The 10,650-nt window shown below is 54.3% G+C and overlaps 1 protein-coding gene across 4 annotated transcripts in view; it reads right to left on the bottom strand.

Annotated features, from left to right (window-relative positions):
• The window catches only part of ZBTB16 (zinc finger and BTB domain containing 16), a 142,400-nt gene extending 136,391 nt beyond the window's left edge, over nt 1-6,009 (bottom strand). The window contains exons 1-2 of one of the 4 annotated variants that reach the window (XM_058193979.1): nt 5,780-6,009; nt 2,094-3,419 (exon numbers count right to left, since the gene is read on the bottom strand). In XM_058193979.1, coding sequence (XP_058049962.1) covers nt 2,094-3,340 — 1,247 coding nt within the window. In that variant the 5' untranslated portion in view covers nt 3,341-3,419; nt 5,780-6,009. Of the gene's footprint in view, nt 1-2,093; nt 3,420-3,973; nt 3,995-4,773; nt 5,044-5,102; nt 5,237-5,779 lie in introns of those variants that run through there. The other 3 variants (XM_058193983.1, XM_058193981.1, XM_058193982.1) reach the window with 3 other exon arrangements.
• Nucleotides 6,010-10,650: the final 4,641 nt, after the last annotated feature.

The following is a 10,650-nucleotide window of genomic DNA, read 5'->3' as shown; positions in this document are numbered from 1 at the left end:
GTCCTTCCTGGGTGGCCTGATGGCTGAGGGGCTGACCTCGATGGGCAAAGCACTTGGGAGGGGTGCCAGAGGCAGCCCACCTGCCCATAAATTGTGGCCCTGCTCAGAAGAGGGAAAGCCACCGTGGCTACCCCGCCCTAGGCTGAGTTTCTCTTTCTAAAAGTCACCAAGCCCAAAGCAGCCTGCTCCTCACCGGTCTTGCCAACGTACATTATGTACATTTGGAGTACAGTAATTAAACTTGTCGGCTCATTAAAACATCTCTGAGCATCTTCTGCATTGTGACTCGAATCCTATTAGCAGGCTGCCTTGTAATATGTTTACACAGTATTAGAGGCACAAGAAATATGCTTCCCTCTGCACCTCCGCTACAAATGTTTGCACAAGACGAAGCCACGGGGCTGCTGGGCACAAATTTTGTTTTTCTGCATCACAAGTACGGCCAGGTGCAGCCAAGCAGGGCTGCCAAGCCTTTTCTACCTTCCAGACCCACACAGGCAGACTGAGGAGCCGAGGGGGGGGTCCTAACTGGGGCTGAGAAAAGAGAACCCCCCCACAAAAGGATCAACCTCCCGCTCAGGAAACGGAGAAGCCCAGAAGCGAAGCGTAAACCGGCATTTGTGAAAACAGGAATAAGCGCGTTATCTCCCCACAAGAAATAGACAGACCCACCGTATTTCTCGAGAAAACGCTGCCTTTAAAGGAACGGCTGCCTGTCAAAATGGATTCTCCCCTTCCATGCATTTGACATGATTTTTTTTAAAAAAAAATAGACCTCTTAGGCAGCCGAGTTCAAACAAAAGCGATGCTCAAAATTACGACTGAGTGAAGACAGATTTCCATGTATTAACCTCCCTTCAGAGAGCAATTTGTTTCTAATGTGCTGCTCCACTTAAAGCCACCATGGTTGTCAACAACCCAAAAGGACATTTAAACTTTTTTTAAAAGGGAATCTGTCCGCAATAGGTCCCAAAAGAAGAGCATTAAACCAGTTCGGAGGAGCAACAACGATGCACTCTGAGCCCTATACTGGTTCTTAGTTAACGTGGAGATAATACGAAGATCGACACAGGACCTTTGCAGAAATTCCAACCATATTTAGAACAGATCAATCAATAAAAACAAACTTTGGCAATAATCACAAACTGACCCAGTGCTCAAAACAGCAATTTCCGCACAAACCTAAAAATGCACATTGGGGTCAAATTTGACACCCAGAAGGCCAAGCCTAAAATGGCATAAGTGAAAGTAGCTACTAGCAAGCAACTCAGCCCAGCCCAGCAAATATTACTTAAACCCCGCTTTGCGTTAATAAACCGGAGCAGCTTCTACAAGAATAAAGCTGAGTTTAAGGGGGGCAAATGAAACTGACTGAAGAATGGCCATTCAGGTGCCACTGACTGCAACTCCCATCACCCACTGCTGGCCTTTGGGGGGTGGGGGGAACACAAGCATTTCACAACATGCAAAGGGCCAAATGTTTCTCCTTGGGCTGCAGCTTCTCATTTATGTCTTAGCAGCGTAGAAGAATCTCTCTTCTTTCTTGAAAAAAACACACTTGTGGCGTCCACATTTCTGTCCTCCCGCAGTCTACTCCCAAGGACAAACTTAAGAGGAGTCCTACGACTGGACCAGATCAAGGGACACGTTTACTGCAGACTTCCGTGGCTGAGCAAATGCATTCAGGAAGCTTGCGTACCTGGGCAGTAGGACACTGGTCTCCCTCTAACTCCCTAGCAATCCTGCCACTTGGAAACAATGCTGGTGTGTCCACGGCATTAGCAAAAACCAGCTTCATGCTCAGCCCTGACTGAAGAAGAGAAGTTCCTCTCTTGACTCCCCCATTCCTATTCTGAAGACCGACTTGCAAAGATGCCACCCTACTCTACAGAGCCTTTTCTCGGCTTTAAACTACCCAGCCTCTTTTGTTTTCTCTTCCTAGGAAGAGGCGCAGGCTACAACTCACTGCCTTGCCGGGAATTTTTTTAGAAAGAAACCTCATCAGATCTCTCAGAACCAGCGCAGCCACTTTGCCTGATGCCCAAGAAGGACCTTTCTGAGCACAAAACCCCGAGAAAGGAGACAAGGGCTACCTGTGCTGTTCCACCGTCTCGTTGTCCGGCAGCTCCGCCCCGCAAACGCTGCATTGCTCCCCGACACTCCGGTGTTCAGTTTTGATCCCCACGGCCAGTTCCCCGAGTTTGTTAAAGAGCTCTCTCTGGATGAAGCCTTGAGGGAGCAGCCCTCCGTAGGAGCCGAAGTCCATGGAGACGGCCAGGGCCGGCTGCACGTGAAGCGTGGGGGCCATGGAGACGGGCAGGCCGAGCATGGACTCGCTCTTGTGGTTGGGCAGCACTGAGTAGATGCCCATTGGCTTCTCCCCGTGGGAGGCCAAGAGGTCTGGCCCGACTGGGGGGCCTTGGACCGCCTCGAGGGGCTGCTCCGCGTTGTCGTCCCGGGGATAGTGAAGTTCCCGGGCACTGGTGATGACGCTGCTACGGGTCGGGGTGCCAGGCCCTTGCTTGTTTTTATCCTCCGCTTTGTCCCCTCCGGAAGCGCCCAGCTCTCCTGACCTGGGGCTCTCGTGGCTGGAGGCCTCCTCTATCTGCATTGCTTCGGTCTTCAGCTCGGACATGGCCGGGCACCGGCCATTGGCAGAGTGCAAGTCCTCGAGGGCCTGGCGGGGCAGAGCCCCCTGCAACAGCGACTGTCCGATGCTCATCAAGCTGTCCACGGCAGTCTTGGTGGGGCTCATGGCCGCCAGGCTGAAGGAAGTAGAGACCGAGGGGCTGTGTTCCACCATCGTCCCCATCAGGGCCTGGCCGGCCAGGCTGGAGTAGCCGCTCTCTTCGCTGGAATGCTTGGAGAGCAGGATGTTCTTAATGTATCTGGACTTCCGGTCCTCTTCTTCTTCGGCACCACCGTCGGTCATGCTGACTTCGGCGTCGTTGTCTTCTGACGCCTGGATGGTCTCCAAGATCTTCAAGCACTGCTCCTCCAGGTACTCGATCTCGAGGATCTCGGCCGCGTACAACAGGTCATCTAGGTCCTCAACTTTGGCCTGCAAGGTGGCGGTGTAGGCGTACTCCAGAATCTGCTGGAAGGTCTTTGGCGAGAGAAAATCCAAGGTGTAATGCTGACTGTTGCGATGGAAAAGGATCTCAAACATCTTGCTGGTGCATGCCAGGACGGTCCGGTGGGCGTGGAATTCTTGGCTGTCCACCAGGATCACCACATCGCACAGGGTGCCGGCCAGGCGCATCTGATTGGCTTTCTGGAGAAGGCCAGTCGCGTGGCTGGAGTTCTGGAGCTGAATCGTACCCATCTTAGTCAAATCCATAATGCTCCTTCCGGGCTGCAGGCATTAGGGAGTCTTTCTACAGCACTGTCTGGAGCTGTCTTTTGAGGAGTTCAACAATCTGGAAGAGGAAAGCAAGAAGGATCAGAACATTTTTAGGGGAAGCGTAGTTCATCGACATGGAAAGCCACCAAAGAACCCAACCTGAGGACAGGAAAGAGCTGTTAGTCCAGGTGGGCTGGGAAAGAGAAGGTGAAGGAACATCAGCCTTGGTTGTCTATGGAGATTCTTAGTCCTCCAGGTCCTGGTTGTCCCAAAGGTGCTTTTTTCAAGACGCAACTGGACTTTCTGGTTTTTCTTTGAAGACATTTCACTTCTCATCCAAGAAGGTTCTTCAACTGACTGAAGAAGCTTCTTGGATGAGCTGAAGAACTGAAGAAGCTTCTTGGATGAGCTGAAAAAGCTTCTTGAATGAACTGAAGAGCTGAAGAAGCTTCTTGGATCAGAAGCAAACCGTCTTCAAAGAAAAACCAGAAAGTCCAGTTGTCTCTTGAAAAAAAAGCACCTTTGGATAAGTCTTGGTTTATCACTTGGTCAAGTCCTTCTCTGACAAAAAGAAAACTGAATCTCATTGGGTGGGCACAGGAAGGGTGGCTCAATGGGAGAAGGACCCACCATCTAAACCAGGTGATCATCCTGAACGGTCTTCTTCCAACCTGCCCAACTTCTTCAATATCCAGCTTGCCCAAACACGGCTGTGTAGTTTCCCTGGCAACACCAAGGAAGCGGCTTGTCCCTGCCTTCTTTTGTACGGGATGAGTTTTTTTCCCCCACTTCCCAGGTTGGTTGTTTATCAGAACCCTTAACCCAAGGAACGTTCATGATTTCTTAGTGGTGCCCCATCCATAATCGTCATCTATCTCTCCCCAGATTGAATTGGGATAGTATTGTAGCATCCCTGCACACACACAACCCCCAACCATCCAGAGTCTTCTGCGGCAGGAGTTTTGTGTTGTTCCCACCCATCGAACACAAGTTGTTAAGGCTGAGAAAAGAAGAGGAAAAGAGAGGGAAGGAACGCCCCCCCCCCCAATTCTAGCCCCAAATTCGGGTGGCCACCCTCTCTCCCACCTTCTTCTTCTTCCAGTGGGTCCCAAAATGACATTCTTCCCTGCCCTACACCAACTCAAGTGGGAAAGCAGAGCCTGGCTCTCCTGACCCCTCCCCAGGGAAAGAGGCAGCCTTTGTTAAAGGCTTAAGCCGAACTTCTTCGGAGGGAGCAACTTCTTCCACCCCAGCCCCCCCCCCACGCCCCGCAAGCTTTAAAAGCAGCAGCTCTTCTACCCGACAGACCCCCCACCCCATCCTTGAAAACTGGGAGGGGGGATTTTTCCAAGGAGGAAATTGCCTTTCAAAGCTGCCTGGGGTCAGCCCGGATAACTCCGGCCACTTCGAGGAAAAGCCCCAATTCTTACCTTTTTTGGGGGGCCCCAGCTCCCTCATCAGCAGCGGCAAAGCAGCTGGATGATCCCCCACAGATCTGGGGTCCTAATTGAGGAGGGGCCGGGTGGGACGATGGGTGGGGGTGGGGGACGATCAATGTAGCAATTCCCCCCAAATCATTCGAAGGGATGAGCCCTTTCGGGGATCCCCGCACACACACCCCCCTTTCCTAGACGCTTAAAGATGGGGTCCTGCAGAGGGACGGTCCGGAAGCCTCCCACCCAAAATAAAGGGGGAGGATTACACGGAACCCGTTGCGCCCCCCCTCCCCCCGAGTAAAGGCAGCTGCGCAACGCGGGACCTGTTGGCAGCCGGAGAGCCTTTCCTCTGGAAAGCGAGTCCCGCCCGAGGGGGAGCTCGGAGGGTCGCTGGATGGCCGGCGGAGGAAGGGCGGGAGGAGCGACCGAAAGCGCCCCGTCTCTCGCAGCGCAGCAGCTCCCGAGCAGCCCGTCCGCCGTCCGCGCCCCGCCCCGCCGACCCCTCCCCACGAGCCCCGAGACGCGTGTCCGAGGCAAAGCCGCGCTCAGACGTGCGGGCAGGGGACGGAGGGCTGACTCCGGGGAAAGCCGCTCTCCTCGGGCTGCTCTCGCCAGCCCAGACAGCATCTTGGGCAGCCCGGCGTCCCCGTTCCTCCCCGCACCCCCATTGCCGGGACCTCGAAGCAGCCGCCCGTCCCCTCCGCTGGCAGCCCGGGCGGAGCAAAACAAAAAACAAAAACGGGCGGCTGCCCCTCCTGGGTCTCTCCTGAGCGGCCCCTCATTCGGAGCGCCCCGAGGGGGCCAGGCGGCGCCGCTTCCCCCGGACCAAGGCGGCTTAGCCCGGCTGGAAGCGCCGCCCGACGCCCCTCGCCCGGGTCCCGTCGGAGCGGAGCGAGCCGCGCGGGAAGCCGGGCTCGCAGGAGCCGCGCCGCCCAGTCCCGAGACTGGCGAAGAAGCAGCCCCGGCGCAAGTTGCCCGCCGGCCCGTCCCGGCCACTCACCGTCGCGCGGCGTCCCGGGCCAGGCGGGCGGGCTGCTGGAGACCCCGCGGCGGCGGCGGCGGCGGCGGCCGAGGGCAGAGCATCGCCGGCGGCGCGGCAGCCGAGTTCGCAGCGCCCGCTTCCAGCCTCTCTAGCGGGGCTCGGCGGCGCGGCCAGCAAATCACCAGCCGCTGCCTGACGTTGCCGGGCTGGCGAGGCGCGTCGGAGCCGCCCCGCCTCCGCCTCCCCCGCCAAGGCCCGGCCGGAAACCATCTTGACTGCTGGCACCGGCCGGCGCCGCCCCCGCACTCCCCTCGCCCCTCGCCCCTCGCCCGCCTGGCCGGGGCTGCCCTGACCCCTAGTGCCCGGCCCCCAGGACCACAGCCCGCCCCGCCCCGCCCGGCTCGGCCTGAGGGGAGGCGCCGCCCCCGCCGCCCCCGCCCCCTCGGGGGACGCGGGGGAGGGGGGGAGATGCGCGTTTCCCCGGCGGCGGAGCGGCACTCTGCACATGCTCCGGCACCTCTGGCCGGGAAAGACGCCCGCTGGGCTCCCTCCCCACCTTCAGCCGTAGGAGGGAAAGGGGCCGCCGAGGCCGAAGGGTCGCCCCCCCACCTCACCCCGCCTCGCTTCGGGCGGGATGGAGGGTCCCAGTCAGGACTGAGGGGGGGGGGCAGAGGCGGCGGCGCTGTTGGGGGGAGGGGGGCGGCCCGGCTGCGGCCCCGCCCTTGCAAGCGCCCCCCCTCCCCTCCCCTCCCTCCCCTCCCCGGCCCTGGAGTGAGCGGGGCGCCGGTGCTGGACAGCGCTCGCCGCTTGCCCGCTTCCAACATGGAGGCGGCGGCTGCAGCTGGCGAGCGAGGGGGGAGGGCGGGCGGAGGCCAGACACGCCCCTTTCTCCCGGCCCCGCCCCCGCGCACCTGCTGCTGCTGCCGCCGCTGCCCCGGCTCGTCCGCGCCCCGACTTTGAGGGGAGGGACCCCCGCGGGAGCCAGGCCGCCTCCGATCTGAGACCCCCCCCGCCCCCCAAGAGCGCCCGTGCAGGAGCTTCCCCGGCAGAGGCGCGCGCCCCCCTCCCCGCCCGCAGCGGCCGCCCCGTCCAGGAGGCTCCCGGAGGCGGGAGGGAAGCGCGGCGTTGGCCACTCCGGGCCTGTTTGGGGGACCCTGGACTCGCCTGGACACCCCCCCCCGCCAGAGTTGGGGCGCTTCAGGCGGCGGGAGGAGGGGGGGAAACAGCTGGAGGGCGCCAGTTGGGGAAGAACCAGGGTTGCAGGAACTGGGCATGGCTCGTGTAGTGAAGGGTGCATGGGAAGAATCTTCCAATATTTAAGGGGCTGCCACAGAGAGGAGGGGAGTCAATCTGAATTATGGATTATTTCCCTACAGTTTGAAAAGAATGAGGCTGCCTCGTCCTTTTGAGCAGTTTCCCTCCTTGGGTAGTGCCAGAATAAATCCGCCTCTGCTGAAAGGAGGAAGAAACAATACCTGCTAGCTTGCAGAGCTTCACCTGACCAGCTCCCTGCCTGAGCTGGACCAAAAGGCACCACACAGAAAGAAGCAGTGTGAACACACACGCACACACACACCAGTCCCTTCCTGGATTTCATCCTTCACTCCCCTGTACGCTAGAAGCAAAGTCTCAAAGATGCTTTTTCAAGAGGTAACTGTTTTTCTTTGAAGACATTTCGCTTCTCATCCAAGAAGCTTCTTCAGCTCTGCCTGGAAGGTGGAAAAGGAACAAAGGAAGTGAGAAAGAGAAGGAAGGAAGGAAGGAAGGAAGGAAGGAAGGAAGGAAGGAAGGAAGGAAGGAAGGAAGGAAGGAAGGAAAGAAGGAAGAAACGGAAGTCTATGGAGATTCTCCATCCTCCAGGACATGGCTGTCCCAAAAGTGCTTTTTTCAAGAGGCAACTGGACTTGTTTTTCTTCTCATCCAAGAAGCATCTTCAACTCTGACTGGATGATGGGGAAGTCAGAGCTGAAGAAGCTTCTTGGATGAGAAGTGAAACGTCTTCAAAGAAAAACCAGAAAGTCCAGTTGCCTCTTGAAAAAAGCACCTTTGGGACAACCATGACCTGGAGGATGAAGAATCTCCATAGACATTTAAAAGCAAAAGGTTTTTCGAAAAGCACCTTCAATTCAGCTTCCACAGATTCAGATTATTTAGAAGCAGGGCTGTCGTTTCACGTCCGGCTGACGCATCTTGCAATTTTAGTCCAAAGGCTGCAAACCAAGCAAGGGAGCTGGCCAGAGTGGCAGGAACTTCTGCAGAGCAGAGCCCAAGAGGACATTTAGGTTTCCTGATCTCTTCGAGGTGGATTTGATCTCTGCCTCTCGGGAAGGCAGTGCCCGGCCTGGCCCTGAGATGCTACAAATAGGCCGTGACCCAATATTGTTGCCAGTTAAATAGCAAAATAAGAAATGCATTAAGGACAGAGATGCCCCAAGGCGAATGTAATTTGCAGGAGGGAAAAGTGTTGATAATTATAATGGTGTTTAATGTATGCAGGGAGCAGATAAGAGCACCTACTTAGCTGGAACAGCCTGGTAGCAAAGGGCAGGGATGCTGAGGAGACCAGGACTTTTCCCAAGCACTGAGCTGAGCTGGGCTGCAGAGAAGCACCAGGACGCCTCCAGGCTGAGCTTATGGCTGGCAGCTGAAGGAAAGATTACACCAGTTCAAGGGTGAAATGCTTCCGGTTCGGATCGGATTGCCCGATCCGGTAGCGAAGGCGGTGGGTGGTTCAGAAAACCGGTAGCAAAAATCCCTGCCCCCCTCCACATGCCCAGCTGAGCCACGTGATCATCAGAGGTTGTTTTTTTTTTTAACTTTTAAAAGCATTTTTTCGGCCGAAGAAAAAATGCTTTTAAAAGTAAAAAAAAAAGCCTTTGATGATCGTGCGGCTCAGATGGGATCCTCAGAGCCTTTTAAAAGCATTTTTTCTACAACCTCTTTGGCCACTTCTCTGCCCTACTGATTTCTTCCAACAACCAGTTTGCCAAACTGCTCAGAAAGTTAACAACCGGTTCTCCCGAAGTGGTGCAAACTGGCTGAATCCCACCACTTGGAAGCACTGCCAGAACAAATGCAATAAATTGCTTTTTTTGCTAGCAGTGATGATGTTACCTAGTTTGGGTAATGAAACCTCTGCAACAAAACCACCAAGCTCAGCACCCAGGACCCCTCTACCTTCTCTATCTGATATCCGAATCCGTGCAAATGCAGAATATCAGACTTTGGAGCCAAAAAGGAGCAGAAATGAGACTTCCAGAAGCTACTCCTCTGGACCATCATCTGAACTGGGAAGAGTTGCAGGCAGAGTAGAGGTCGGAAGGAATCAATTCACAAGCTTGCTCCTATTTTTAATCTCTGAGACTCTGGAGGGAGGGATCTGGCCACATCCCTAAGGGAAGAAGGAGCTTAAGGCCCTAAGCCTGCAAACGCTTGGAGATGTTATTCAACTGTGGCCAGGACAGTTTGGATAGGCAGCCCACAACTTCATTCTCTGATTTCCCTGAACCAGCTAGAGAAAAAGGAAGCTTATTATCAAGAGTGACTCAGCAAGAGAGGGGAGCTTCCATTGCATGATGAAATGGGCCTGCCAGCCCTGGGCAGTCAAGCTCCCCCTCCCCTTTTCTCAAGGGTGAAATCCAGCAGGTTTTGACAGATTCTGGAGAACCGGTAGCAGAAATTTTGAGTTGTTCAGAGAACTGGCAAATGCAACCTCTGGCTGGCCCCAGAGTGGGGTGGGAATGGAGATTTTGCAGTATCCTTCCCCCAGGAGTAGGGTGGGAATGGAGATTTTGCAGTATCCTTCCCCTGCCACGCCCACCAAGCCACGCTCACAGAACCAGTAGTAAAAAAAAATGGATTTCACCACTGCCTTTTCTCTCTCTGACAATGCAATTCAGGCCATAATTGCTATAAAATGCCCCTCGGAGCAGCTATGAACTAATCATCTTTATAACCCCTTACATGGTCAGATGCTCTCCTTCGTATTCCATAGAGTTAACGTTGGAAGGAACACCTGGGTTGAGTTGATAGGTTTGTGTTTCATCACATTGGCTGCACAATGGTGTGTTTCCCTTCCCCATCCTCAGTATGGCTGTCTCTTCCCTTCGACCACTAGAAATGGGACAGGATCACTTAGCCATCTTCAAGGCGATACACCAGACTTTGCTATCTCCATACTTTTTTATTAGTTTAAAATATAAAATACAAAAAATGCAAAGAAAAATGAGAATGATAGGAAAAGTGGGAAGGGGAAGAGGGAAAAGTGTATGGAAAAAGAGAAAAGGCAAAAGAGAAGTATTGACTCTTTTTGGCGTAGTAGAATAAGGTAATTAACGTACAACCTCAACTTTTAACTTTGACATAATAATATAGATTAGTGACTTCTGTAAGAACAAACCTATCTAATCAGCGAAACCCAAAATCAAAGTTTCATTTTTTTCCCCCACCTCAAGCACAAAGTCCAGAAGCGGTTTCCAAGTGGAAACAAAATTAATTGTATTCCTTTATCAAGGCAGTCAATTTAGCCATCCTTGCTAACTCCATCAACTTTTGCAGCCATTCATCCTCCAAAAACAGCCAGACTCAGACAAAGTTAAAGCATGAAAATGCCCCCTTTAGAAGGGTCCAGCCAAGGGGTCTTGTCAGTAGTCTTAATGGTCTTCTGATAAGCTCCCCAAGGACAGAATGGACAAGATAGGACATTGCCCAAGAAGAAAAGGAAGATTATCATATATCAAAAGTTTTGTGCAAGAAGGAGAATTTGAGTTAAGATCTTTTTGTCTCATCAGACACCCTGACCACTATAAACACTGCTTCTTGTGAAATTATCAACCTAAGATTGTAAACGTCATTTATAGATTCATTTACTTTTATTTTGTTGGGAGGGA

The sequence above is a fragment of the Ahaetulla prasina genome, chromosome 9, assembly GCF_028640845.1.
Source record: "Ahaetulla prasina isolate Xishuangbanna chromosome 9, ASM2864084v1, whole genome shotgun sequence".
NCBI lineage: Eukaryota > Metazoa > Chordata > Lepidosauria > Squamata > Colubridae > Ahaetulla > Ahaetulla prasina.
Note: the sequence above shows the minus strand (reverse complement) of the source record. Positions and strands in the feature narration are given on the sequence as shown.